This window comes from Camelina sativa, chromosome 16 (genome assembly GCF_000633955.1).
Source record: "Camelina sativa cultivar DH55 chromosome 16, Cs, whole genome shotgun sequence".
Lineage (NCBI taxonomy): Eukaryota > Viridiplantae > Streptophyta > Magnoliopsida > Brassicales > Brassicaceae > Camelina > Camelina sativa.
The window spans coordinates 18635502-18663195 of NC_025700.1; the positions used below are offsets into that span (position 1 = coordinate 18635502).

The 27694-nt window shown below is 37.0% G+C and overlaps 7 protein-coding genes and 1 non-coding gene across 12 annotated transcripts; 5 read left to right on the forward strand and 3 right to left on the reverse strand.

The window, feature by feature from the left end:
• LOC104751126 (protein phosphatase 2C 16-like) lies at window positions 2528-5870 on the forward strand. Of its 2 annotated transcripts, XM_010473011.2 has the most exons (6): window positions 2528-2710; window positions 3102-4300; window positions 4428-4775; window positions 4876-4981; window positions 5136-5486; window positions 5587-5870. In XM_010473011.2, the coding sequence occupies exons 2-5, from the start codon at window positions 3596-3598 to the stop codon at window positions 5468-5470; spliced, it is 1494 nt and encodes a 497-aa protein (XP_010471313.1). In that variant the 5' UTR covers window positions 2528-2710; window positions 3102-3595; the 3' UTR covers window positions 5471-5486; window positions 5587-5870. The 2 variants fall into 2 exon arrangements, with proteins under 2 accessions (XP_010471313.1, XP_010471312.1); XM_010473010.2 differs by having other exon boundaries at window positions 5136-5870.
• Window positions 6009-6090, forward strand: TRNAS-AGA. The gene has a single exon. It is a non-coding gene; the product is annotated as a tRNA-Ser (tRNA).
• Window positions 7395-10057, forward strand: LOC104751127 (histone-lysine N-methyltransferase SETD1A-like). 2 transcript variants are annotated; one of them, XM_010473012.2, is made up of 2 exons: window positions 7395-7622; window positions 8290-10057. In XM_010473012.2, exons 1-2 carry the CDS (start codon window positions 7538-7540, stop codon window positions 9840-9842), a joined length of 1638 nt encoding a protein of 545 aa, XP_010471314.1. In that variant the 5' UTR covers window positions 7395-7537; the 3' UTR covers window positions 9843-10057. The 2 variants fall into 2 exon arrangements, with proteins under 2 accessions (XP_010471314.1, XP_010471315.1); XM_010473013.2 differs by having other exon boundaries at window positions 7397-8236; window positions 8904-10057.
• Window positions 11926-12986, forward strand: LOC104751128 (nucleolin 1-like). Its single transcript, XM_010473015.2, has one exon. It carries the CDS (start codon window positions 11947-11949, stop codon window positions 12550-12552), a length of 606 nt encoding a protein of 201 aa, XP_010471317.1. The 5' UTR covers window positions 11926-11946; the 3' UTR covers window positions 12553-12986.
• LOC104751129 (threonine synthase 2, chloroplastic-like) lies at window positions 13062-15026 on the reverse strand. Its single transcript, XM_010473016.2, has 2 exons — window positions 14266-15026; window positions 13062-14130 (listed from the first exon to the last, which is right to left on the reverse strand). The coding sequence occupies exons 1-2, from the start codon at window positions 14878-14880 to the stop codon at window positions 13186-13188; spliced, it is 1560 nt and encodes a 519-aa protein (XP_010471318.1). The 5' UTR covers window positions 14881-15026; the 3' UTR covers window positions 13062-13185.
• On the reverse strand, window positions 15583-17882 carry LOC104751130 (disease resistance protein RPP4-like). Of its 3 annotated transcripts, none has more exons than XR_002035994.1 (5): window positions 17512-17882; window positions 17114-17419; window positions 16890-17028; window positions 15877-16789; window positions 15583-15787 (listed from the first exon to the last, which is right to left on the reverse strand). XR_002035994.1 is itself a non-coding variant. In XM_010473018.2 (5 exons), exons 1-4 carry the CDS (start codon window positions 17554-17556, stop codon window positions 16375-16377), a joined length of 930 nt encoding a protein of 309 aa, XP_010471320.1. In that variant the 5' UTR covers window positions 17557-17882; the 3' UTR covers window positions 15583-15787; window positions 15877-16374. The 3 variants fall into 3 exon arrangements, 2 of the variants coding, with proteins under 2 accessions (XP_010471320.1, XP_010471319.1); XM_010473018.2 differs by having other exon boundaries at window positions 15877-16814; XM_010473017.2 differs by having other exon boundaries at window positions 15877-17028.
• LOC104753804 (toll/interleukin-1 receptor-like protein) lies at window positions 20357-20734 on the reverse strand. The gene has a single exon (XM_010476001.1). The coding sequence runs from the start codon at window positions 20732-20734 to the stop codon at window positions 20357-20359; it is 378 nt and encodes a 125-aa protein (XP_010474303.1).
• LOC104753806 lies at window positions 24071-25309 on the forward strand. Its single transcript, XM_010476003.1, has one exon. The coding sequence runs from the start codon at window positions 24071-24073 to the stop codon at window positions 25307-25309; it is 1239 nt and encodes a 412-aa protein (XP_010474305.1).

Genomic DNA, 27694 nt, shown 5'->3' on the forward strand with positions numbered 1-27694 from the left:
GGGGGGGGGGGGGGGGGGTCTGTCAAACAACTCAACTGTCTTGTGAAACAAACAAACAAAAAGGAAAATTTCTCAACTCTTAATTTACCTTTAGAAAGGAGTATTTTTTAAGAAATTGCTGGTGCGATCGAACTTATAACAATAGCTACCGTTTCGATTAAATGAAATTGTATAATATACTAAGTTGATAATTTTTTTTTGTCTTGATTGATAAGTACTAAAGTTAACTAGTATGCATGTTTTAGACTTTCTAAGCATATATTAACTGGAATTTGAGTTTCGGTTAAATAATAGCACGACAGCAAATGATATATCGACGAATTTGACATTTTGTGAGCTACAAAATGAAGTGTGTGGACGTGTTCATTATTTATCGTCGTCCGTCCCGGATCAATCAGATAGCCACGTGGGCGGAGGTAGAAATCGAAATTATTGCGATTAAATTGACTTGCAAAAAAACAAACACACGTTGCAGTTTCTGATTTACGTAGCCAAAGAAAGGACCAACCAAAAAAGTTGCGATCACATATATATGATATTTTCTTGGTTGTCGTCTTCCATCTTTTGTATCACCATCTCTTATACGTCTCTCATCGATACATTAGTACTTTTTAAGACAATTTATTCCATAAAGATTATACTTTTTTAGTTTTCGCAAAAGAAAACATGTATATTATTATTTGTTTAGGCTGATTTTTCTCATTGATAACAATCATTTTGTGTTATTCTTACCAGGAGAAAACATGTATATTATTATTTGTTTAGGCTGATTATTTTTTAGCTAGTATGCATGATTTATTCCATAATGAATGTATGAATGTATGGTTAATGCGTTACAATTTTGTCAATAGTTTGAAGAGTTATAGCAATGATCGAGATATTGGTTAATATTGTAGAGAAATTCATGAAAGTTTGTCCCTAAAAATTAAATTTTTATATATGAAGAAGAATGAGGTTTTGTTTACTATCAAATGGAAGATAGTTGAATAAAATTGTTGAATTTAGTTTAGAAAAATACAAAGACAAAGAGGAAGATAGTTGAATAAAATGGTTGAATTTAGTTTAGAAAAATATAGAGACAAAGAGGAAGATAGTTGAATAAATTCATGAATGTTGGTATTCATATTCTAATATTTAAAAGTTGTCAAAAAAGAAAATTATATGAACTTCTTATTAAAAAACAAATTCTAGAATCATATTCAAGAAATTGATGAGCTAACATGAATATAAAATTTAGTTAACCAAAAAACTCTTTGTTACAAAATATGCATCCTTAGATCAAGCTTTTATTTGATATATTTTTTGACGTTTTAGACAAGAATTGTAGAATGATTAAATCTCTCAAAACAAAGTTGTTCATGCATATATCTAATAATTCAATTACATACCAAGCGTCGGTAATTCAACTGGTAAAGTCTCTCTGGCAAAAGTCTAGAGGTCGCCGATTCGAGGGACAACGCTTGGGAAGAGACCATATAAAATACGCCGGTCCCTCCCCTGAAGGAATGTACGGACCTAGGTCCAGAACCTCTTAGTAATTCAAAAAAAAAAATCAATTACAAAATGAGAAAACCTATGTGAACTATTAAAAAAATCAACATTAAATTATATTTTTCAAAATTTCTACAATTAAAAAAAACGAAAATAATTTTTATATATATTAATATATATATATATATAGTAGCAAAATTATTTAAAAATAGTAAATCATAAGTCTGCGCATTAATCCTAAAACGTCAATTAGAAAATAACATCCAAACGAAAAAAGAAGGAAAATAACATCCATTGAACAAATATATGAAGCGTCAAGATTGCATTCGTCAAGATTCATTCATCCATATCTCATTAACCGATTTTCAATTTATTCAATTTCATATTTAAAAATTCACACAACTAGTCATATACACATAAAAAGAAGAATATTATTCATATATAAATCATTAATATTTCACATATCTAAAACTTGGCCACTTAATATCACACCTTCATGATTACCATTTGAAATCAATAACTTTTATCTACGTGTCAAATAGTAATGGATTTGTATAAATGATTTATGGACATATTAATGTTTTTACACATAAAAAGAAACAAAAATTACAGTTTATAAATCACTTAAAGGAAAAAAAAAAGAAGGGAAAATCTAGTGTATATATATAGAGAAGCCAAATGCGTTTTAATTTCTTGTTTTGGTAACTGAGATCGAAAACAAATCACACTAGTCACTAGGCATGGTTAGTATATATAGTATATTTGGTTTTATCATAATTATAACAAAAAAAAAAGGGAATTAAAATAACATATGTTGTTGTTAGCTGATCGACACGTGTTGCCTGAAGAAAAGAAAAAAAGGACAAAAAAAAAAAAGTTTTGGAAAATAAAAGGACAAAAAGTTCAAAAAGGCTTGTGTGTGTATGTATACGTGTCCTTCTAATAATACCCCTTTCGTAATAAATACTCCTTTTTTAATTTAATTTAAATAATTTTGTAAAAAGGAATAAAAGAAGAAACAGAGAGAGAGAAAAAAGCATACTACCACACAATATTCCCTTCTCTCTCTCTCTCTCGACCCAGAGAAACAACAATAATAATAATAATAATCATCTTCTCTCAATCAAAGGAGAGAACATCTTTACTTTACTCTGTTCCATCTCTCTCTCCCTCTGTTCGATTTTTTAGATGCGAATATCTTAAGAGATTCATTCAACTGGTAAGTTTTTTTTTTTTTTGTTCCTGTGTGTTATAGTGATGAAGCTTTGTGCTATTTATTATTATGTTGAATCTTTTTTATTTATTTTTTTAAATCTTATTTATTTGAGCTTAGTGTGTTCTTCTTAAGAACGAAGCTTTTTCCATTCATCTTTCTATTTCTGGGTTAATAAAGCTGAAACTTTCTTTTATTTATATATATATATATATATATAGATTCATGTTTCGTCTACTTTGATTCCTGATGTCGAATTGTTAGACTTCTCTTGTGATTATTGATTCCGCCTTTTTTCTTTTCTTTTGTGTCTGTGTGAATTTTGTCACGACCCCCGTTTGTGTAAGTAAGTTTTTTGATTAGTGCTCTTTTTGTTTGTGATCTCTCTCTCTGATAGGGTGAAATCGAGATTTAAGGATTTGTGCGAAAAGATCAAACCCAAAGTTGTTTGGTATTTTTGGGATTCGGGAGAGAGAGTGTGTAAAAAATCGAGCGATACAGAGGATCCGTTTCAGATCTGTTTCATCTCCTCCGGTACTTAATCCTCCTCCTTGATTCGTCCTCTCTCTCTCTCTCTCTCTCTCTCTCTCTCTCTGTGTGTGTTTTACAACTATGCTTAGCTAGTGCATGAGAACAATAAGCGGCATTGGAGTCGCTGATATATATATATATATATATATTATAAAACTTTTTTTTTGTAATGGAGCAAGCAAATCAAGATCATGAAACCGTTGCTTTAGAGGTATCGACGAAGAAGATGAAATCAATTGAATGATTGACATCTTTGAAGATAGATTTTACTCGATATCTCTCCTCTTTTTCTCTGTGGTGTGGTGTGTGGTGTGTGGTGTGTGGTGAAGTGTGGGGAGATCTCTGATTTTGGGGGACCTCATGGAAGAGATGACTCCTGCTGTTGCAATGACTCTTAGCTTAGCTAATACCATGTGTGACTCATCACCACCTGTGGAGATCACTCAGCTCAAGAATGTTACTGATTCTGCTGATTTGTTATCTGATTCCAACGAATCCCCCATGGAAGGTGAATCTGAATTGTTGAAAAGCGGGTCTTCTTCTTCTTCTACTAATGTTTTAGATGAAGACGAGGTACTACTCTCTGTTGTGGAGGATGATGATAATAGTGCTGCAGTCATTAGTGAGGGCTTATTAGTTGTTGATGCTGGCTCTGAGTTAAGCTTGTCTGAAATAGACAACGGGAGAGTTCTTGCAACTGCTATTATCGTTGGCGAATCAAGCATCGAGCAGGTTCCCACTGCTGAAGTTGTTATTGCTGAGGATTCAAGTGTAGAAGATGGTTCAGGTGTAACGGCTTCTGAGGTTGTCATTCGCTTGCCTGAAGAAAATAGTAATCAGCTGGTCAAAGGTAGAAGTGTTTATGAACTAGATTGCATACCGCTTTGGGGAACCGTTTCCATTCAAGGTAATAGATCTGAGATGGAGGATGCTTTTGCCGTGTTGCCTCATTTTCTTAAACTGCCTATCAAAATGCTTATGGGAGATCATGAGGGTATGAGTCCTAGCCTCACACACCTCACTGCTCATTTTTTCGGTGTTTATGATGGTCACGGAGGCCATAAGGTATGCTTTATTCTCATTTTCTCTATATTCTCTGGGATCGTAGTCTTTGAATCCAGATAACCTTTTTGATTTTGGGATTTTCAGTTAAAATCCGTAGCTATTAAATAAATGTACTGATGGCTTGTAGGTTGCTGACTATTGCCGAGATAGACTCCATTTTGCTTTGGCTGAAGAAATCGAACATATAAAAGATGAGTTATGCAAGAGGAACACAGGAGAGGGTAGGCAGGTCCAATGGGAGAAAGTCTTCACTAGTTGTTTTCTAACCGTTGATGGTGAGATTGGAGGAAAAATTGGCAGAGCCGTTGTTGGTTCTTCTGATAAGATTCTTGAGGCTGTTGCCTCTGAGACCGTAGGATCAACTGCTGTGGTTGCTTTGGTTTGCTCATCACATATAGTAGTTTCTAACTGCGGGGATTCAAGGGCGGTATTATTCCGTGGCAAAGAAGCCATGCCCTTATCAGTCGATCACAAAGTAAAAAGAGTTTCCTTTCTTCCCTTCTATCCAAGAGTTAACACCCTCTAATGTACCGAGTTGATGAAATTGTTTCTTAATTCTTTCTCTTTTTCTGCAGCCAGATAGAGAGGATGAATATGCCAGAATAGAAAATGCTGGAGGTAAAGTTATACAATGGCAAGGCGCACGTGTTTTTGGTGTTCTTGCCATGTCTAGGTCCCTAGGTAAGCAATGCTTCTCTTGATGACCACTAATGCATTTATGAATGTCGTGAGTTGGCTTATTATTGGTTTCAAACCTTACCTTGGTTATGAATTTACTCTCCTTCATAAAACATTAGTTCCTCGGCGTTTTTTTCCCTCCTCTGGACCTATGCAGGTGACAGATATCTGAAGCCATATGTGATCCCAGAACCGGAAGTGACATTCATGCCGCGGTCAAGAGAAGATGAGTGTCTCATACTAGCCAGTGATGGTCTTTGGGATGTAATGGACAACCAAGAAGCTTGCGAAATGGCTAGGAGACGGATCTTGATGTGGCACAAGAAGAACGGTGCACCACCTATAGCAGAGAGAGGCAAAGGAACTGACCCAGCTTGCCAAGCGGCGGCTGATTACCTCTCCATGCTTGCTATTCAAAAAGGAAGTAAAGACAACATATCCATCATTGTGATTGACTTGAAAGCTCAAAGAAAGTTCAAGACCAGAACTTGAAGCTTAATTACAAACAGTACGCTTACTTACTTTTTTTTTACTGGGGGTAAGTTTAGATCGTTAAGGATCTAATGTCGACAAGTTTTTTACATATTATATTTACTCAATATTGTTAGAGGGGTTGGGGAAAGAAAAGGAAAAGAAAAAAGAAGGTATGGAAATGCGGGTTGGGGAGGAGAAGACTGAAGATTAAGAAGATGATGCATAGCTAATTTATAATTACATTCCTTTTTTCTCATGAAACTTTGGGATTCGTATGTATAAGAAGAAGAAATAGGCAAAAAAATATGTTTTTTTTTGGTTGGGTATTAAAGTAGATGAATATGTTGTAATAGTTTTGAGATGTGGCAATTGAAATTGTAATTGAGACTATTGTCACATTAAGCTTCTTGCATTTCTCTTTTCTCCTTTTACTATCCTTTTTTTACTGATTGTCTTTACATTTCCATAACTTACTTGACACTGAATTTTTAGTGTTTTGGATCCAAGTGATTCAAGGTTGAGTTAAGGAGTGGTAAAGCAGTACAATAAACAAAAGGTGGACGTGCCGGAGTGGTTATCGGGCATGACTAGAAATCATGTGGGCTTTGCCCGCGCAGGTTCGAATCCTGCCGTTCACGTTTTTTCTTTTTGTATTAATCTGTAACTTACCTTAACCATCTTACATTCATTCATACCGTCCGAAATGTAAATATTTCTTTTCCTAATTTGGATAAGAATAGAAATCAATTACAAATGTGGTTGGTGACGTGTGAAACCATAAGTGTGTTAGAAAGCTATTTTATTAATCATTGGCAGTTTGGCACCGCGTAAAACTCTGGATTGTAAAAGAAAGTATATCATTTTTAGATAAGTTATCAAGAAATTAAGATTTCATATGTATATTGCATTTGACGGTTTAGCCATTTGTGAAAGCCACGACAACACCGGCCCTCCTCCATTGACCTAAACGCTAGTTATTAATATAACTATTTTAATTTTGATAATATAAAGATAACATTTAGCAGTTTATTATTCGAAATTAGATGTTAAAAGACTAAATTACGCATCAGCTGCTTCATATAGAAAACGTGTTTATTAACACGTTAGACATATGATTCCGTTGAACAGTTTGATTATTTGACGTACCAAAATGTATTTGCTACATGTAATCCAGCTGTATTATTAGTAAGGTGCCTTTGAATTTCCATTTCCAACTTTCACAAGCAAATACCACCATTTTTCCAGCTTATCTTAAAAGTCATTTGAAAATTAAAACAAAACAAAAAAAAATCTCCCAAAGAAACGTATGTAGCAATTGAACCATTTATTTTGTTTTGTGGGATTACCAAAATAATTGAGTATCATTTCTCGAGGGTATGATAATTAAGACTTAGGAGCTACTAGAACCTTTTATTATATAAGTTAATAAAGTTTCGAAAAAAATGTGGTTTTTAGAGTTTGTGGATATGATTTTTTTTCTTCAGATATTTAATGGATAGTTTGTGACAGTTGCAAATTTATTTATACAACTAATCAATTATGAAGTATAACTACATATCCCATACTAGGGACATATAATGTAAACAAATATATCTCCTTTGTTTTTTCATTTTTGTCTAGACTCAAACTCAGGAACTGGTCAGATCTACAGGGTAAAGGTATAGTCAACTAGAACTACTAATTTGAACATACATACATCTGCTTAGATATCCTCTACGCGAAATGTGAAATGTATCTCTACGACGTTTCTATATATAAATGAAATTTTTTTTTGACAAAATTCGTTCATTATCCGATTATTTTTCTAATAACATATGTCAAATAACATATCAAAATATTCCAAGACCAAGACAAAAGACATATTTTTGTGTTGTGTAAAGTAGTAAATCCACAAAAAAAAAAAAATATATCTATATAAAAAAAAAAGAGAGAGAGAGACCAAACCCAGTTCCCCAAGCATTACAAAGCATAAAAGCAACACATCACACAGCATCGTAAGCCAACCACTCCAAACTAATAGTAAAAAGTTATCTTTCTCAAAAAGCCAAAATAATAATACTAGAAAAACAAAACGCAAAGAGTAGTATGGAAGAAGAAGACGGAGACGCGTCTACGCCGTTTTGGCTTCAATCACGCCGCAACAGCAACACTTACTTCCGCCGCACCGCAAGTCTCGGCGGCCGTGCAACCACCGTCGCCACTCAAATATTCTTCGCCGGAGCAGCAGCCATCCTCATAGTCTTCTTCATTATCCCTCCTTTCTTCTCCTCTGTTTCACAGATTTTTCGACCTCATTTAGTCCGTAAAAGCTGGGACTATCTCAACTTCGTTCTCGTCCTTTTCGCCGTCCTTTGCGGCTTCCTCAGCCGCAACTCCAATAATGACGAAACCAATCATAACAAAGAAGAAGATGTCAGTAACAAGTTCTCCAACTCGCCGTCCATCATCGATCGAGGAGGTGCTACACCGCGTTATTGGCTCGATGATCGTGGCGATCAGACGGTGTACAAGAGGTTTAGTAGATTAAGGAGTGTTAGCTCGTATCCAGATCTGAGGCTCCGGGAATACGAAGACGATGAACGGTGGAGATTTTACGATGATACACGTGTAAGTAAATGCCGTTATGAAGAAGATACAGATCCGATCTATCCTAATCAAAGTTACAGAAACTGGCAAGAGGAGGTTAAACCACCGCCGGAAGATGTAGTTCAACCAGACCACGACGGCAGCAACGGAGAAGGAAGAAAGGTACAAAGCGACGTTTCCGAAGCTGAGAAAGTTGAGGTCGTCGCGACGGNCACGCCGCAACAGCAACACTTACTTCCGCCGCACCGCAAGTCTCGGCGGCCGTGCAACCACCGTCGCCACTCAAATATTCTTCGCCGGAGCAGCAGCCATCCTCATAGTCTTCTTCATTATCCCTCCTTTCTTCTCCTCTGTTTCACAGATTTTTCGACCTCATTTAGTCCGTAAAAGCTGGGACTATCTCAACTTCGTTCTCGTCCTTTTCGCCGTCCTTTGCGGCTTCCTCAGCCGCAACTCCAATAATGACGAAACCAATCATAACAAAGAAGAAGATGTCAGTAACAAGTTCTCCAACTCGCCGTCCATCATCGATCGAGGAGGTGCTACACCGCGTTATTGGCTCGATGATCGTGGCGATCAGACGGTGTACAAGAGGTTTAGTAGATTAAGGAGTGTTAGCTCGTATCCAGATCTGAGGCTCCGGGAATACGAAGACGATGAACGGTGGAGATTTTACGATGATACACGTGTAAGTAAATGCCGTTATGAAGAAGATACAGATCCGATCTATCCTAATCAAAGTTACAGAAACTGGCAAGAGGAGGTTAAACCACCGCCGGAAGATGTAGTTCAACCAGACCACGACGGCAGCAACGGAGAAGGAAGAAAGGTACAAAGCGACGTTTCCGAAGCTGAGAAAGTTGAGGTCGTCGCGACGGCGGAAGCTGAAGTAGTAGAAGAAGAGCTAACAGTGCCATCTGCTCCGCCGTATATCCCGTCTCCTCCACGTGCTCCTCCACAACCTAAGCAAGCGAAGAGGAAGACTAAAAGAGTGTACCAAGATGTTCCTCCAAAGGAAGATAAGAAAGAGAGAGATGAATTTGTGGCGGTGGCGACGCCTCCGACAACTCCGATCCCGCCTCCGACGACTGTGTATCAGAGGAGCAATAAACAAGAGAAGAAGAAAGGAGGAGCAACCAAAGAGTTTCTGATAGCGTTACGGAGGAAGAAGAAGAAGCAGAGACAACAGAGCATCGACGGCCTCGATTTACTCTTCGGTTCCGATCCTCCATTGGTCTATACAATGCCACAACCGCCGCCTCCGCCACCGCCTCCACCACCTTTCTTACAGGGGCTCTTCTCATCTAAAAAAGGTAAAAACAAAAGAACCAACAATTCAAATCCACCGCCTCCTCCTCCTCCGCCACCACCTGAACGGAGATATGAATCACGAGCATCAATTGCGAAGCTCCGCAAAGCTCCGGTGGAATCACGGACATCTAAACCGAATCCGCCAGCTAGAGTTACTCAATTCGTAGGCACAGGAAACGAATCTCCATTGTTACCTATCCCGCCGCCGCCTCCTCCTCCGCCGTTTAAAATGCCGGCTTGGAAATTTGTGAAGCGTGGAGATTACGTCAGGATGGCTAGTGACATCAGCATAAGCTCCGACGAACCCGATGAGTCGGATGTAGCTCAATCAGCCGGCGGGAGTATGTTCTGTCCGAGCCCCGACGTAGATACCAAAGCCGATGATTTCATCGCGAGATTCAGAGCTGGACTCAAATTGGAGAAGATGAACTCTGCCAAAAGAGCGAGATCCAATTTGGGACCCGAACCCGGACTCGATGAATCTGGATCTTAAACGGGTTACAGGCCTTAGCCCAAGCGTATAGAGTTTATTTCTTTCTTAATGGGCTTTTTTTGAAACGTTGGTTTTTATTTTATTTTATTTTTGTTGCATTTTGTGGCTTACTATATTGTTGTTTTTTCTTTACATTTATTAAATTTTCTTATACGTATAATCTTGTTGTGTATACATGAAAAAAACACAAATTTAGTATCCAGTTTTAAACCCTACTACGTTTTACCCGTGTACCATATGTCTATTATTTTGTTGATATGACACTGTAATGGTTTAGAAGTGCTTGTAGTCGATGATGAATTGCATATATATGTATATATATATATATATATATTGTTAACGGTTGTAGGTAGGATTTTGTAAAAACTCTTGATTTGCAAGTTGAAAATATACATTTTACGATTTGGTTAGTTATGATTTAGGAATGAATGATATGATATATTCTTATTATGATTCTCAGTTGATATTATTGGATTAATAGTGTACATTTAAAGCTAATAATATCTTACCAAATATGTAATCTTTTATTAAACGTAAATTAGATATTTTCTAAGAAGTATTCATCTTGAATTAGTTGCTATATTATAGGGATGTGATTACATAATTTGTGTTATCAATTCTTTTTGTCTAAGTCGGCCCTAGAAATTCGGCATACAAATTAAATATTTTCTAATTCCTAAGATACAATGGGCATTAATTGGATGTAAATAAGTACGCTATGCATTAAAAACAGGCCCAAAATATTCGACAAAAGGAGGATCCGGATAATTGAATCAGTTATAATTTTAGTTAAAAACCTAATCCGAAGTTAGCAAAAAGTGATGGCATCCTATTGTACTCCAAAAATATATTTTGAGCTCTATATGTGGATATACTTGTTTGGTTACAAATATAGTAAGACAAATTTTAAAATATATATCCGTTTATAAAAAATCACATCATATGATGAAAAAATATAAAATTTTATTAATTTTATGTATTAAATAGTAATTAAAATAATGAAATATAAGATTAAATAAAAGTGAAAGGAGAATTATATTTTAATCTAACATATTGATTTAAATTAGGTAGATAGATTTTAGGAAATTAATATTATCAAATAAGGAAATAATTGTGTTTGGTTGTAAGAATTGCAGATAATTTAGTTGAGACTTGTTTGGATACAAAGATAAGAGAAGATGACACAAAAATGTACTTCAAAAATGTTAAGATAGATTTTTGTATCGTGGAAGATTCTAGGGTCTCACCGGGGCTTTTCAATACGGCCACCACCATGTTGCATAACAAAGAAGCTGTGTTATCGTTATAAAGAAGCACTAAGTATCAACCCGCATTATATGCGGTATAAATCGATTTAAATAAAATATTATGAATTAATTTTTTTATTTGAGAGATACGTAAGTAAATTTTTTTACTTAAATAAGATGAATAAAATATTAAGAATAAAATAATTAAGATATGTAAGTAGAGTTTTTTTTTCGTTTGTTCAAATTTGCGTTTATTTTCTGTAAAATATGTTTCACCGTGAAATATTGGAACTTGCAAAAGAATTTCAAAATGATGTAGAAATTTTTGATGTCTTTATGTGTTTCTAAAAATCAAATTCACATATTTTATGTTTCACATTATTTTCTACATACTATGCAATTAAATATATAAAACAATATTTTTAGACAAAACGATTTAATTAAACTAATCCTAAGTTTAAAATGCAATGAGAAAATGTATAAAAGTGGTAAATAAACGAATAATTTTTTTTTATTGATTGTGAAATGTATTTTATTTCTAATAATTAAATAATAGAAAAGCACTCTCATAAAAACTGATGTGTCGCCCTCGCAGTGCTTTTTTTTAATAAATGCTCTTAGATTTCATTTTTATTTACATAAATATGTCATTGATATATATCGGGCAATGTGCTTTTCTATTAGTTTTTTAAAATGAAAGATTTGATCAACAAATAAATTCCTAAAGGTATTTAATTATCAATTTCATAACATTAATATATAGGGGATTCTATAATTTTTTTAACCTAATATATATTTTCTTAAGCAACAAGCTAGGGCTCGAATCGCTCTCTCTCTCTTTTCTTCTCATCTTCTCCATGGCTGAGTCTAGCAAGAGATCCGCAACCAAAGGTGAAGCAACTCCTGCCGTGATTAAGGCCACAAAGTCTTTGAAAGAAGAACTCAAGAGGGAGCAGGAAGATGATTTAAAGACCAAAGTGAATCTGAAGAAGCCGAAGAAAGATGTGATAATTGCTCATCCCGGGAAGGAAAAATCTGAGATGAAGGAGATTATGAAAGGAATCGCTGATCGTCTTCAGCGGCTCGAAGCAAAGGTGTATTTGTTGGCAACAAAGGCAGATCTACAGGCGATTTTGATCGCAGTAAAGGGTGAGAAAGTTCCTGCCATGAAGCCTCCTGCTGAGGCTGCTTCTGACAGCGAGGACTCATCGTACATGGACACTTCTCGAGATGACGAAGTTACTCCAACCAAGACAGAGACCAGTTCGTCTGAGGATGAACCATCTTCTTCTGAGGAACCTGCAAATAAACCTGCTGCAAGTGCCAAGCCAGCTGCGTTTACCATACCAGCTGCGTTTACCATACCAGCAGCTGCTAAAGTTTCTCCATACCAGCAGACTGTTGGTGGCAATGGTCAAACGATCTCTGTTAGGGGCTTTGACCCCTTCCATTCCTGTGGATGATATCAAGAGCTCATTGAGTAATTATTTCACTTCATTTGGGGAGATTACACGCGTATTTGTTCCCGCACACCGTCAAACCGGTGCTTCCTTGGGATATGCTTACATTGATCTGAAACAAGGAGCAGAGAAGGCGTTGAAACTTCGTAGACATGACGTGGGAGGATGGAATCTTGTAGTTGGTGAGGCTGAACCAATTCGCAGTGGAAGTAGTTGGCCTTTTCCCGGCCGTTGTGGCTCTATTGGCCGTTGTACCTACTGTTGAAGCTTTGCTGATGCGAGGGAGAGGCTGCTTTTCGAACTAGTTTTACTCCCTCAAGTAAGAAGTAAACTCAATATTGAGTTCGTTTGGTTTTAAAGAAGAAATTGGAACTCTGATTTTTTATTCTGAAAGAGAAAGAGATAACAAAATATATATAACAAGACAGGTCCCGTGAGTACTTGTTAGAGCACATGTAGTTGTACTTTGATGTATATGATTATGGAACTAACCAGTCCTTCAATTTCACAAGTCCAAAGAAACGCAATTTCATTACTTCCTCTAATAACACAAGCCAACAATATCATAGGACCTGAAGATAGATGCCCTAGATACAATAATGGTTTCTTAAGAAACACAAACAAAACAAAGCTTATTTAACACTTAGATTCATTGCTCGCAAGATACTCCTTGAGAACATCCATAACCGAACCAAACTTTGCTTTAACCTTAACTGGTGGATTTGCCAATCTACAAGCCATCTCCTTTATGTTCTTGGAATGATAATCAATCTTACTCTCTGTAAACTTCAATCCATGAGCTGTACTCACCACCACAGTCCGATCATTAGCTTCTATAACTCCAGACTTCCTCAGCTTCATCAATGCCGTCAATGCCACACCTGTATGCGGGCATATAAACATCCCAGTAGAATCAGCAAGAGCTGTTGCATCCATCAACTCTTCCTCCGTAGCTTCCTCAACAATTCCATTAGATTTCTTCAACGCATACACAGCTCTATCAATCGAAACAGGATCACCGATCTGAATCGCAGAAGCAAAAGTAGTGTTTGCTTTCAACGGATTGAAATCTTCTTTAAAACCAGATTTGTAGTGCAAGTAAAGTGGATTTGCGTTAGCAGCTTGAGCACAAACAAGCCTAGGGATTCTATCAACAAGACCTAACTCTTTACACATATGAAACCCTTTGTAAAACGCATAGATGTTACCAAGATTGCCTCCAGGAACAATGACCCAGTCAGGAACTTCCCAGTTGAACTGCTGCAATATCTCAATCGCCGCCGTCTTTTGTCCTTCGAGACGGAGGCTGTTGAGAGAGTTCGCCAAGTAAATCGGAAGCTCTGCCGTCACTTCTCTGATCAAATGCATACATCCATCGAAATCAGTGTCAATACTAAGCACAAACGCTCCGTTTGCAATCGGCTGAACAAGCTGAGCCATGGAGATCTTGTCCGCCGGTAAGAACACGATCGACGGGATTCCGGCGGCAGCACAGTAAGCGGATAGAGCAGCGGAGGTATCTCCAGTGGAAGCGCATCCAACTCCAACGACTGGTTTGTTCATTTTCCGGAGACGATTCACCTGAGAAACAAGAAGCATCATAAAGTCGTAAACTTTATAAAGTTGCAAAACAGAGGATTATAAAGTTTTAAACTTTGTTAAAGTTGCAAAAACAGAGGATTATAAAGTTGTAAGCTTTGTTTAAAGATGGTAGACCTGGGAAACAAGAACAGTCATGCCTAGATCTTTAAAGGAGCCAGTGTGGCTGATTCCACAATGTTTCACCCACAGATCGTTCATCTGAAGATACTGTTTACCGAATCGCTCAGCCCAGAAGAGATTTGAGTTGCCTTCGAAAGCAGAGACGATGTCGTCATCGTCGATCTCGGGGAGAACCCACTCTTTCTTAGACCAAACGCCTGATCCGTACGGCCAATTGGTTTTGCCGACGCGAGAGTCGAAGAGTTTACGCCAGAACTCTCCATCGTAGCGTTTCAAGGCGGCGAAATCGTGCTGGACGTCGAGGAGACCACCGGATTGTGAACGGTAGACGATCTCGTCGAGGGAGTAGGATTCGGTTGAAGACGGTGGAGCGTCGAAAGGGACGTAGCGTGCGGAGAGGTTTTGGAGTTGGTGAGGACGGCGACGAGCTTCGTCGCGGATGTTCTCATCGGGGGAACGGCGGTGTTTAGGAGGTGGAGGAGAGGGAGGAGTGGCGGAGATGGTGCATCGGACGGTGAAGGAGACGACGGAGGAGTGAGGTTTGAGTGTGGTTTCAGAATGGGAAGGTAAGTAGGTGGCTGAGTGGAGAAAAGTCGAGAACGAGGCCATTATGAGTGTGAGAAAGTAAAGTGAAGCGTTTGATTGGAGCCAAGAATGAAGTTGACTACACCTTTGTCACTGACAAATTCATTTTATAACTTTGAAAAAGTATTCCAAAAAAAAAAAAATGAATTTTCTAATTGTTCAAAATTCCCAAGAAATACAAATTGTACTACCACACTAGGAAATAGGAAAATGAATCTTGAACATCAAAGAGTCATGCATGAGTTTAGTTTTTAATACGGACTGGGTCAAAAGATACAGTAAATGGATGGACCACTTGACCAGTGTGAAAAAAAATTATCTCTTTCTTGTCTAGCTGTACCGCCTTATTTCCCTTTCATGGCCACATATCTTAAAAAAAAGTCAAAATACCAAGCAAAAGAGTCTTTTAATATTGACGATCATATCTCCTTTTTTAAAACCAGATAAGGATCAAAAATTGAGTAAAACTATAGAATCTTACAAACTAACCTGACTTTGCTGAAAACAAGATTTGTGAAGAATTATCATCTCCACAACTAGTACTTGCAACTTCAATATAAGAATAAGACTGAGTTGAAGACAAATGCTGGTTGTATATGTTCAGGCCTTACATCCACCTTCAAGCTTAGTGATTCTTATATTGAATTTACACATCTAAAATATAAATATAAAGAAAAAGTCTGAATTTGGCCATTGGGGTTATATATGAAACTTGACGTAGTTTTATTTTCTCATAAAAATAGTATGCATTGGAATGGTTGATGTAAATATGGTCTGCAGATTACCAACAAAAATTAATGAAAGGCAACAAATCAAGACATAACATCATGACAATGGCAGCAAAACCGATAGGCAAAATGGCTGCCCAAATCTGCACGGGATGTAGGAAGGTCTTTGTTGATTCATATAAGCAGCTGCATTGTGATGATACCTACAACAAATTAAATTGATTAAAACCCACATAAATTGGCTTTACATACTATGATTTGCATGTACAAGGAGGAGTTCGGAAAGCTTTACCTCATTGCTTGTATGGATTTGAAGTTGAGTGATTAGATGAGTATCTAACTTCAAACACAAGCAATGGCCAAGATCAACATTGTCTAAAGAATGATTTTTGGAAACCGAAACAGTTTCCAATGACTTGCAGCCATGTGCATTGAGACATTTGAGGCTCAATGGGAGATTTGTTAATGATTTGAAGTTCTTGCAGTTATTAAGGCTGAGAGTTACAAGCGAGGGAAGATCTTTGACGCCCATAGGCACCGACTCAAATTCATGTCCGCTGAGGTCTAACCCTCTTAAGTTGGTGAAGCGAACAAGCTGAGCCGATAAAGATTCAACACTTCTACAGTTGTCGAGGGAAAGGTCAAGCAAATTTTGTACATGCTCGGATCTTCATCTAGAGAGAGTTCCCCAAATGACTTGAGGGTAACGCAGTCTGAGAGTATGAGTATTTCCACCTGAGGTAGTCTTGGTAATGCTTTGAGCTCCCGACAGTTACAAAGCTTGACATACTTAAACTTGGAAAGGTTTCTCATAGCTGTTGCCTGTTGGTAAGCTCTTGTAATCATTTCCGCTGAGGTCTAGTTTCTCCAAGGAAACCAGTTGACCAATGTCGTCGGGGATCACCAAAATGTTCAAGTTGACTAGATTCAATTCTGTCAAGATGGGGAAGTCTGCAAAGCTATAGCATGTGAAAGAAGCACCACACTTGTTGTAGTTGGACCGCATGATGTTGAGTGTTCTGAAACCATAAAGCATCGATTCATCTCGGATATGTTGCTCGTTACTAAAAGAGAAGTGACATGCCTGCTCTTTAAGGGACGACAACAATATACTGATTTCTCCCTCGACAGATACATCTGTAAGATGTATTAGTGTCTCCACAGCAGCTGGAAACTCCAATACGATAGGCCGAAACTGCATGTTGCTGCATCTTTGAAAGTCTGTTGATTCTTTCACAACGACAACATGGCTCTTTAGGCCATCACATTTTGATATATTTAGTTTTCTTAGAGAAGGTAACCTACCGATGGACGCTGGAATCTGCTCCAGCGATGTGCAGCCTTCCATATTCACCTCCTCGAGTTGGATGGCGCTTGAGAGATCTGAAACTTTGTGCATACTTTTAGAACCTGAAAAGTCTAGTTTCCTCAATTTCCTCAGATCCTAAACAAAAAACAAGGGATGTTTAGAGAGGGACTTATATCAAAGAGATACAACAAGTCCAAAATTTCCATAAATGTAGTTTTACCGGCTTCTTGTCCCAAAGGGTTTCAAGATTGCTATGACGTAGAATGAGTTCCACGAGATAGTACGAAGGAAATACAGTAGGCAGGGCTCTAAGTGAATAGGCATCCCAGTGCAGTAACCTTAGTTTGCCGGAAGTCGAAGAAACGTCAGAAGTGAGCAGCAGCCTAGAGTCTATATCTTGTGAATGCTTGTACAACTTGAGATATTTGAGGCTATGCATAGAATCAAACACGCTCCCCATCACAAACAATTTTGTAGGCATCTCACACGTATGTAGTGACAAGCATTCAATTAATTGATCATTCGTCTGATGATTGCAACGGAAAAAATCACTTGGCATAGAGATAAACGATATATTAGCCTAGCATATAATTAAAAAAGATGAGTGAGAAGGCGTACTTTGTTATTTTCCAGTACATAACAAATTTCTTCAGGATCCCACATGATTCTTGACTTTCGGGCATGCTTATAGCTTCTTCAAGCTCGAGATCTCTTGCGGTTTGTTCTACCAAAGCATGTATGGTTATACACTCATCGGTAGATATGTCGATCAGAGACTTTGCCGCTAAACCTTTTATTCTAGATTCACCTTCATCTAGAAGGGCCCTGACACGCCGAACATGGTCTCCAATAAAAAGACATGCAATATTAAGAAACAGAGTTTTGTCTCTTGTGTCTAAACTATCGCAGCTAGTTTTTTTAAGATTTTCGTAATACTCTGTGGTATAGAAGTTTCAAGTATGAGCAGTTCTTCGTTCCACTCCGCCAAGGTGGTCTTCTCACCCAAATGTAACCAAATGATTGAAGGGCAGTGATAACATCATTATTTTACCCATTTTAGCTATAGTTTTAGTATGCATTTAGAAATAGTTTAGTATGATTTCAATGCTTTAATGTCTATTATCAAGTATTTTAGGTTTCAAGAAAATTTTACCGGTTTTATAGCAAAAAGGACCAAAAACAAGGAAAATATGTTTCAGGACAGATTCAGAACTTTATAGTACGGGCAACTTTTGAAGAATTTATACAATTCACATTTCGACGTATTTGGTGTTTATGGAAAGCTGAGAGAGCCATCTTTCACCTCGAAGTGGAATCAAGTCAATTAGTTTACTCATCAGGAAGTTATGTCCGATTTATCGAGACGTATTATAAACCGACGTAAGAAGAACCATTCAGCCAATGAGCTTTTATTGAAGGCCTGACCAGCGACCACCACGGTGGCCCAGTCCAAGTCTTCACCACGTTTTAGAAAATTCCTATGCCGCCCCTTTCCATGCACTTAACAAGAGAAGATGTTTCTAACCTTACAAAACCCTAAACCTAGACAAAACCCTATAAATACTCTTTTAAGTCCTAGGGTTTGAAGTGTGCCGAAAAAGTACCAGAGTGTGCCTTCACCTGCATCCAAAGAGATCACGACCAGAAGAACAGCCACGACCAGAAGCTCTCTCTCTCGTTCCTCTCCTTGAAGCCTTGAAGTTCACCAAACTCTTTCTCTTTATTTGTTCCATCTTTTGTTCTAGTTTTCTAAAGGAAGAAGATCCTACACTTTGTTTGACAATCATTGAAGTAATATCTAAACTCTTTTTCTCTATTTATTATTTTATGTTTATGAATTATTTAATCTTTGCTTTGATGATTCTCTTAAACATGCTAGAGAGTTTTCTAGTTGGGTTTAAAGAGATAATCAAAGGGGGGAGATGATCTTAGTTTATGTGGCAACTTTTAGGGTTTGTAAGATTTATATTCTAGTTTATTCTATGCTTTAATTCTAAGTTTTTGCTTAATGCTTTAAGTTAGCCTCATGAACTAACTATGATCTAAAGCGTGTATGCTTTACCAAAAGCTTGCATGTGTGTTTGACCTAGCTTAGATGTGTGGGGATTCATAGGAAGCACATATCCCTTACCTATGGAATTTCATGGATTAGAATCGAACATGTTTTAAATTCTTTGATCTATGCGTCGTTGCCTGCGACAGTTGAGTAACGGAGTATAGTGATCTTAGACGGTTAGCTTGTGAACTATAAGTTAACGGTTCATTCGTGTTTCGTAGTCCGAGTTTTAGATAAACAAACTAACCCTAAACTTTCCTATATAGATAGATCATTGAACCCCTGCGATTTTCCTTGATGTCCAACGTTTGTTTTATTTATTTATTTTACTTGCTTTTATTTATGTTTATTGCTTACTACAACCAAAACCCCATTTTTATTGAGTCCTAGTCTTACATCTCTTCCGACAGATTTTCTAACCAACAACTCTCTCTCTGTGGGATCGATCCTTAAATACTACTACCGATTAGCTGTGCACTTGGAGCAGTTGTGTGGTCATTTAAAATAAAAGATTTGAAGTGATAAAAACTACGCACATCATGCAGAAGGCAGACCATAGGTAAGCCGAGAAGCTCGGACTGATAGTTCTTTATAACTATTAGAGGGTGGGGTTCCTCCTTGAAAATAAAAGTGGTTAAACAAACGTAGTGCGTCGTCTTCTTCCACGTGTCTTGAGCAAACCCTTGTCACGTGTGGTTATAATGATTCGGCTCCCTGAACCAAACCAGCTTGGCTTTTCTGCCAGGAAAAGTAACTGCTGCACGTCGTTCACATTGTCGAGGACAAGAAAAACTCTTCGATGACTAAGCCTTAGTTCGATCTGTTGAGATCTGTGCTCTACACTCCATAGCTTCACAACTTGTTCTTTACCGAGGATAACGGAAAGCATTCGTTCTTGTAAATATACGTCCATGTTCTCTGCATATATCCTTAACGTTTTCTATGAAACAATGAGCTGGAAACTGACGAGAATATCGATCATAGAGACACTTAGCAAGAGTGGTTTTGCCAATGCCTCCCATTCCCCAAATCCCTATCATATGACTCTAGTCTCTAGATTCGGATCCCATATCCAACAGAGAAGTGATTCGTTCCATGTGATCCTCGCCTCCAACAACATTTCCGAAATCTATTGGATGCACATATATGGCAACCGATTTGAAATATCATCAACAATATCCTTAATCATTGTAGCCTCGTCTAAGCTGATATGAAAAAAAGCATGGTTGAAAGATACATAAACATTGTAATACAACGCTCCAAATTTGTTATATCTTTGTGATTAAAGGACAAAAAAAAAACAGAACACACTCACATTTCATCGGAGTGCCCGCCTGCTAACTCGGCAACCTGACCAAGCGCTTATCTCCATTGGCGAACCTTCTCCATCAATTCTGGCGCTTTGTATTATTGAAAAGCAGTGTCGAAGCTTCCTCTCTGGTGTCTCACGTCAGAGGGATCTACTCCGTAGAAGATAGGAACAACTCTGCTCATATCCTCAGTGTGAAAGTCCATTATCATCCGAAGTTCCTCCAAGCACCACTTAGAAGTAGCGTAGTTCTCCGAGATAATGACCACAACGAACCTAGAATCTTGAATCGCTTGGCAGATTTCATCGGAAATTGTGTCACCCGCTTCAATCTCTCTATCGTATTTGAAAGTAATGATATTCCTATAACGAAGTGCTGTGTAGAGATGGCTTGCGAATTTCCTGCGGGTATCTTTCCCACGGAAACTGACGAACACATCGTAGTTCTGGAGACGAGATGGAGATGAAGAAGCCATACGGAAGGATAGACTTCAACAAAGAGGAAGACTATAAATGAACAAAAAAACAAAAGAATAAGCTGAGCATCTCATTGTATCTGGAGGTCAACTATCTTAAACTTAAACCTGCAAGGGTGGCTGATTTTTCTTTTCTTTCTTTTGTCCAATCAAGTATTACTAGTAGAAAAATACTATTTAGTCTGATGAAATATATTAGGTTTTATATGTTATATATGATTAAACACGTTACATTTTTATATTTTCTTATTTTGTTGAATTAAATTGAATACTAGTTCAAAGTAGCCATATAGTTTTTTTTTTTTTTTTGCTTTTCTTCCATGTAACATCATCACTCATTCTATTTCAAAGTGATATATTTTTTTCAATACATTTACAGCTAAGTGCTAACCGATACTTAAAATTATATAGGACTACGAAGCATACCAAGTCAACTACGCAACCACTAAGACCATCTCCATTTTTTTCCCTGGTTTTCCCTGGTTTTCCACTGGTTTTCCCTATTTTTTTCTCTATAATAGAGAAACTTTGAACCCACCTCTATTCTCACCTCTAAAATAGAAATTGCTATTTTTTTCTCTATTTATAGAGAAACTTTTGTAGAAAAAATAGGGAACAAGTGGAGGATGTGTGTAAGGTTGCTAGCTGGTTAGGTCAAGGAAGTAGAGTTATCGTAACCACTCAGGATTCTAGTTTGTTTGTGGCTAAAGGGTTGGAAAACGTATATGAAGTGAAGCGTCTGCGATATGATGAAGCTCTCCAATTCTTCTATCAGTTTGCTTTTAAGCAGCAACCTCCTCATAATCGTTTCAAACAGCTTTCAGTTCGGGCAACCAAGCTAGCTGGTTGCCTTCCATTGTCCCTCAAGATACTTGGTTCCTTTCTGAATGGCAAGGGTGAAAAAGATTGGGAAATTGCATTATAGAGGCTTGAAGCAAAAGTACAAGATGAAGATACGATATCGAACGTAGTGGAAAGAAGCGACGAGCCTAGGAGATGGTCAAGATTATATACTCTCTCCCTCCCGGGGATGCAAGTAAGAAGAAGAAGCAACAAAAACAGAGCAAGGATGACCTTGATTTATTCTTCAGCTCAGATCCTCCCATGCCACAAAAATTTCCTCCGCGGTCACGGCCACCTCCACCGCCGTCGCGGCCACCACCTCCACCTCCTTCTTTTCAGAGAGAGAGGCTCTTCTCGTACAACAAAAGTAAAATCAAGAGAGGTTATCCAACAAATCCATGGCCTCCACCTAAACAGAGCTTTGTTGATACACACACATTTAGTAAAGCTCCACTGGAATCACGCCCACCGATAGAACAGATTGGTGAAGCTCCGGTGAATCCACGAACATCTAAACCAACTTTCCTATCTAAAATAGCTCAATTCCTAGACACTGGAAGCGAATCACCAGTGATATCAATCCCTACGCCGCCTGTAGATTACGTCAAGATGGCTAGTGACATCAGTATAAGCTCCGACGAACCCGATGATCCTGATGTAGCTCAATCAGGCGAAGGTAAGTCCACCGACGGGAGTATGTTCTATACGAGCCGCGACATAGATACCAAAGCTGATGATTTCATCGCGAGATTCAGAGCTCGTATCAAATTGGAAAAGATGAACAACGAGAAAAGAGGAATATCCAATTTAGGATCCGAACCGGGACCTGATTAATCCGGATCTTAATCTATATATTCTATAGATCCTTCGGACATGCTTAGTTAGAAATTCTTGTATACCTGCCTATTGAGCTAGAAAAATCAACACCTGTGAACGTTGTGGACCTTTTCGTGGGCTGAATATTTATGGTCATCATCAATTTATACAGAACGAACATTGTTCCGATCGGACCATATGGAATCAAATCATGTGCTGAATCGTGTAAACATTTGGGGAATCAGTTTTTTTTTTTTTTTTCACCCGCTTTAACTACCTAACATCATAATCCGTTGAAGATAAGGATTAACGATGAAATAATTAAACGTGGACCAAAAAAGAAATGCATATATGATTGGGTAGTGGGTATTTCTAAATACTACTACTATATATTTGATTCAATACTCAAATATGTGAAACTCCCAAGGTTAATTAAATATAGTACAATATTTTTTTCGAGTTATGTTATGTCAGAGCAAACCCACTCTACATCCTCAAATTAGTGTCTTTAACTTTTAATAATATTAAAAATAATATTAATTTAAGTTTAGATCTTCACACCTTTATTTTTATTTTTTTATCTTCCCATTAGTCATTTTTGGGTGTCAAATTTCTTAAAAAAATCAGAGAACTTGTTTTACAAGCAACAATCAAATAAACCAAAACCATTTTCCATCTAACTCTCAAACATCCTCTCATTGCACAACAATCACAAACCAAAACAAGTTTCAACAATTCAAACCATTGTATAATTTCAAGGTGATCTCATCCCTCTGATCATCATCAATCGTTTGTAATTAACAATGTCATCTTGAGCTTGTAGAACCTTGATCCTCGACGCATTCAGTTGCATTAAGTAATCACTGTTACAAAACGAGCAAGAACAAAGCAAACACGTACAATTAGCCATGGCCTAAAATCAAGACATAACCACACTCTATCTATCTTTCTTAAAGAAACAAAGATAGATCTAAAGCAAGAAAAGAGGAACACATAATTCTCAGACCACAGTACAAACAAAAGAGATGTTGATGAGAGCTCACATCTTCTTTCTGACATCGACCTGTTTCTCCTTCTTCTCATACTCTTGTTTAATCTTCTTCTCTGCTTCAACTTCTCAATGTTAAATTCCTGTAACATCAACCACATATAACAGAACCACACAAAGTTAAATCAGAACCACACAGAGTGAAAATGCTTTTACAGTTAGAAACAAAAAAAACTAGTTTCTTCACAATGCATATCTTTTTCTTCTTCTTCTCTTTGATTCTCTGCTTTGTTCTGATTTCTTCATCTCAGATTCTTAAAGACGACAAGAAAGCTTTGCTTGATTGCCTGTGGTTGGATTCAACGATAATAAAACTGAAGTTAGTTACTGATTAATTTTTTAGTTTCTACTTTTTCTCTGTTAATTTTTCTTAATTAGTCACGTTCTCATATTCTTTGTTTGAGGATAATTTTCTAATTGTTCTATTATTCCAGTTATTTAGGCTCTTTTAAAATTAGTTACGATTTTGTTGTTACATAGTTTAACGTCATGACTTATACAGTTTAATTTCTAATTTGTTTTCTTAAATCTATCTTCTTAAAACAGAAAACGAAAATGTACAACATTCGGGACAAACCAGAAAAAATCTATCAAATGAAGAGCGATGGATGATTTTCAATGCTTTACTAATGAGGAGTAATGATGGAGTGCTTGGAAGAACTGTTACCAGAGAAGTTTCTAATTACTTTTCGGTGCCTATACTAATGGTGCAAAAGATTTGGCGAAGAGCAATAGAAACGGTTCATAATACTGGAACAGTGGATGTATCTCACCGCAGATCTATAAATTGTGGTCGCAAAAGAATCTTGATTGAGCCACACCAAGTCACTGATATTCCGCTCCATAAACGAACAACTTTGAGGTCGATGGCCATAGCTATGAATGTGAGTCTTACAACATTATTTAGACGGAAGAAAGAAGGGTTTATTCGACGTCATACCAATAGCATCAAGCCTCATTTGAAGGAAGACAATCTGAAAGGTAGACTACAATTTTGCATTTCTATGTTGGATAAACATACTATACCTCATGAACCAAAGTTTGTTGATATGTACAATATGGTGCATATCGATGAAAAATGGTTCTACATGACAAAGAAGACGGAGAACTACTATTTACTTCCGACTGAAGAAGAGCCGCTACGTACATGTCAAAGTAAGAATTACATCGGAAAAGTAATGTTTTTAGCTGCTATGGCTCGTCCAAGGTTTGACGAGGAAGGAACGGAGATATTTTCTGGAAAGATTGGAATATTTCCTTTTGTTACTATGGAGCCAGCTAAGAGACGAAGTAAAAATAGAGAAGCTGGAACTTTGGAACTAAAGGCAGCAACATCGGTCAAAAGAGAAGATATAAAAGCATGTTTGATTGAAAAGGTTCTTTCTGTTATTCATGAAAAGTGGCCAATAGAAGATCGAGGGAAAACTATCTTCATCCAACAAGATAATGCAAGAACACATATTGAATGTGGGGATAAAGATTTCCAAGAAGTTGCATCAAGTAATGGTTTTGATATCCAGTTGATGTGTCAGCCACCAAACTCACCGGATCTAAATATTTTAGATCTTGGATTTTTTAGTGCTATTCAATCGTTACAGCATAAAGAGTGTCCAAAAACCATCGAAGATCTTGTTCGTGCGGTAGAAGAGTCTTTTGAAAACTACCCTACGGAAAAGGTAAACCATATTTTCCTAACTCTTCAATTGTGCATGCAAGAGATTATGAAAGTTGGAGGATCAAACAAGTACAAGACACCACATATGAGCAAATCGGTGTTGGAAAGAGATGATCAGCTTCCTATACAAATAAGTTGTGATCCTTTATTAGTCCAAAGTGTGTTGAACACACTAAATTTGTCGAACTCGTGAACTGCTCTATTTTTTTTTAACTGCTCTGTTTTTTTTCTCTGAAAAATCGCTTTATGCTGTTTTGTTTTGTTGTTGTTGTTTTTCTTTTTAATTATTATTGTCATGTGTTTGGATAATGTTAATGATCGGCACTTCCAGTAGATGGAGACTTCTTGTTGATTAAATTATGATTGATTTTTATTTGATTTTAAAATTTAAGATTTTGACTTAGTGGGCAGATCAATAAGATTATTCGAAATGGCAAAAATATTTTATTTAGATTATTTTTATTTTTATAGTCTTATTAGTTCCTTAAACATCGTAAGAAACCAGAAGAAAGAAACTCACATAGAACAATAGAGAAGAAAGAGAAGCTAAAAAATACTTGGCACATAAATCTTTAACATAACCAAANAACATAACCAACATAGCCTCTTCTACTTCTTTGTTGGGATCAATCGATCCTTCGTGGAAATAGATCTTTTTGTTTAAATCAAAGTTTCGAGGGTTGCTTGCACTTATTGGGCGACTGGGTTGAGCATCTTCTTCTTCTTTGATTTTTTTTCCTTCTGATTTTTTTTTTGATCCATTTGAGTGTTTAAAATAAATTTATTTTATTTTGATATGTAGAAGTAACAACTGTTCCGGTTTTATAGTGGGTGTTGAGAAGAAACTTTTTTGGGACTAAAAATAAATAAATCTGAAAAATTAAACTTTGTCAACTGTATCGTAAGTTGTAATCTTGGACACTAAAAGCAATAAACTTTAAAGATAAAACACTTAAAAAAAATAAAATAGTATTAATTTTATATAGGAATAAGAAGCATTCTATATTTTGAAACACCAAATAAACCTCAAAACATCCAATATATTGAAACCGAGGGAGTAAAAAAATAAAAGATATCCAATATATTGAAACGGAGGGAGTAAAAAAATAAAAGATATCCCATGAGTATGTGCAATGGGATTGCTCTCGGTAAATGATACAATGAACGAATTCAAATTATTTTACGTTGGTGTTTGGTATCATATCGTTCAAGGACCACCACTACTCTGTTCTTAAAATTTAGCATCTCTAGGAGCTGATAAATCTATAACTTTGTTTCTTTTTTCATAAAAGGAGGAAAAAAAAAAAAAACTCGAGGCTACATAGTGGAAGTGGAACTGTGAAAAAGGAATCGGATGTCACGTGACAGATCACGTGCTGCCTCTTACACTGTTTCTCTCTCTCTTCCTTCTTCCTCTTCTGCACAACGTCCCAAGGATATGGACGCCACGTCATCTTATCCAGATCACAAAAGCGGATCCAAGTTCTCTCTCCTCTGTTGGGTCTGATCCGAGAAGAAGATCTCAGCCGTTGGTTTTGATGACTACTTTTTTGCTTCTTTGTATCTCCGCCGTCCATCTCCTCCTTCTGAGAGTGCTCTGTGCTCCCCATTTTGTCGCTTTCGTTTAATCCTTAGTCATGATCGACACGTGTCACCTGCCAGCATCTGATTTTTATTTTATTTTTACCAGATGATCTTCCTTATTTCCTTAATAAATGCTTTTAATATTCGATCATAAAATCTTTTTATCTTAAATTAAGCAAACAGATTAGTCAATCTATTAGTGTTTGCACAAATATCGAATAAATTAGTAGTATATTGCAACCTGATGATACACGATTGAATCAAAAACCTATAAAATTCGGGTTTAGTTTTCTTTGTCACGTTGATGAACCAGTAAATTTTGTGAGTGAAAAAGAGAAATTGGTGAACCGAACCGGAAAATACAAGCCGGTTAAAGATATACCGGGATCTCAATTTGGTATATCAACAGAGGAAAAAAAAAAAAAAAAACGGAACCCTAGAAGGGTCTGCTCGATAACAGTATAAACTGTTAAAGGTCTCATTTGCGTGTGCTCTCTTGCGATTACTCTCTCTAGCTCTCTCGCCTTTTTTTACATCGGTCTCGTATTGGGTTGCTTATTGGATATTCTCCGGGTAAAGGAAACGGGTTTTGCGGTGAGATTTTTTTTTTCTTTCTTTGTCGCTTACCGGTGAGGATGATCGCTTCTTGGGTAAGGTCGATTTACAATCGGTTCTGTTTTCGAAGATGTTGTTAGATCCGCATGGTTTTGGTGATCGTTTTGGATCCGAGACATGGTTCCACAGGAGAAAAAAATGCCGTCGTCTCTTGGTTTGAGTTTTGCCTTGTGAAAAGTTTCCCTCTTTCCCTTGTCGTTGAATCCTAAAGGTTTCACCTTTTTTTAGAAATTTTGGTCTTTTAATCCTGGGGATAGGTTACAGTGTTCGATTGTAAATAGAAATTTGCAACGTTGGTGACTTTGAGATTAGATAAAAGTTGTGTACAGATAGAGAGATTGTATAACTCGAGCTCTGAAACAAGCAAGTTTTTTTTTTT

What these genes read in the sequence shown, in the direction of transcription:
- LOC104751126 (XM_010473010.2), top strand. Translation starts at nt 3,596, where the DNA reads ATGGAAGAGATGACTCCTGCTGTTGCAATGACTCTTAGCTTAGCTAAT. An exon ending in ATGGTCACGGAGGCCATAAG is followed by an intron (nt 4,301 to 4,427) that starts GTATGCTTTATT and finishes GATGGCTTGTAG; the next exon opens with GTTGCTGACTATTGCCGAGA. An exon ending in CCTTATCAGTCGATCACAAA is followed by an intron (nt 4,776 to 4,875) that starts GTAAAAAGAGTT and finishes CTTTTTCTGCAG; the next exon opens with CCAGATAGAGAGGATGAATA.
- LOC104751127 (XM_010473012.2), top strand. Translation starts at nt 7,538, where the DNA reads ATGGAAGAAGAAGACGGAGACGCGTCTACGCCGTTTTGGCTTCAATCA. An exon ending in TTACTTCCGCCGCACCGCAA is followed by an intron (nt 7,623 to 8,289) that starts GTCTCGGCGGCC and finishes GCCGCACCGCAA; the next exon opens with GTCTCGGCGGCCGTGCAACC.
- LOC104751128 (XM_010473015.2), top strand. Translation starts at nt 11,947, where the DNA reads ATGGCTGAGTCTAGCAAGAGATCCGCAACCAAAGGTGAAGCAACTCCT.
- LOC104751129 (XM_010473016.2), bottom strand. Translation starts at nt 14,880, where the DNA reads ATGGCCTCGTTCTCGACTTTTCTCCACTCAGCCACCTACTTACCTTCC. An exon ending in TGACTGTTCTTGTTTCCCAG is followed by an intron (nt 14,131 to 14,265) that starts GTCTACCATCTT and finishes CTTGTTTCTCAG; the next exon opens with GTGAATCGTCTCCGGAAAAT.
- LOC104751130 (XM_010473017.2), bottom strand. Translation starts at nt 17,556, where the DNA reads ATGTGGGATCCTGAAGAAATTTGTTATGTACTGGAAAATAACAAA. An exon ending in ATGTACTGGAAAATAACAAA is followed by an intron (nt 17,420 to 17,511) that starts GTACGCCTTCTC and finishes TGCAATCATCAG; the next exon opens with ACGAATGATCAATTAATTGA. An exon ending in CCCTTTGGGACAAGAAGCCG is followed by an intron (nt 17,029 to 17,113) that starts GTAAAACTACAT and finishes TTTTTTGTTTAG; the next exon opens with GATCTGAGGAAATTGAGGAA.
- LOC104753804 (XM_010476001.1), bottom strand. Translation starts at nt 20,734, where the DNA reads ATGGCTTCTTCATCTCCATCTCGTCTCCAGAACTACGATGTGTTCGTC.
- LOC104753806 (XM_010476003.1), top strand. Translation starts at nt 24,071, where the DNA reads ATGAGGAGTAATGATGGAGTGCTTGGAAGAACTGTTACCAGAGAAGTT.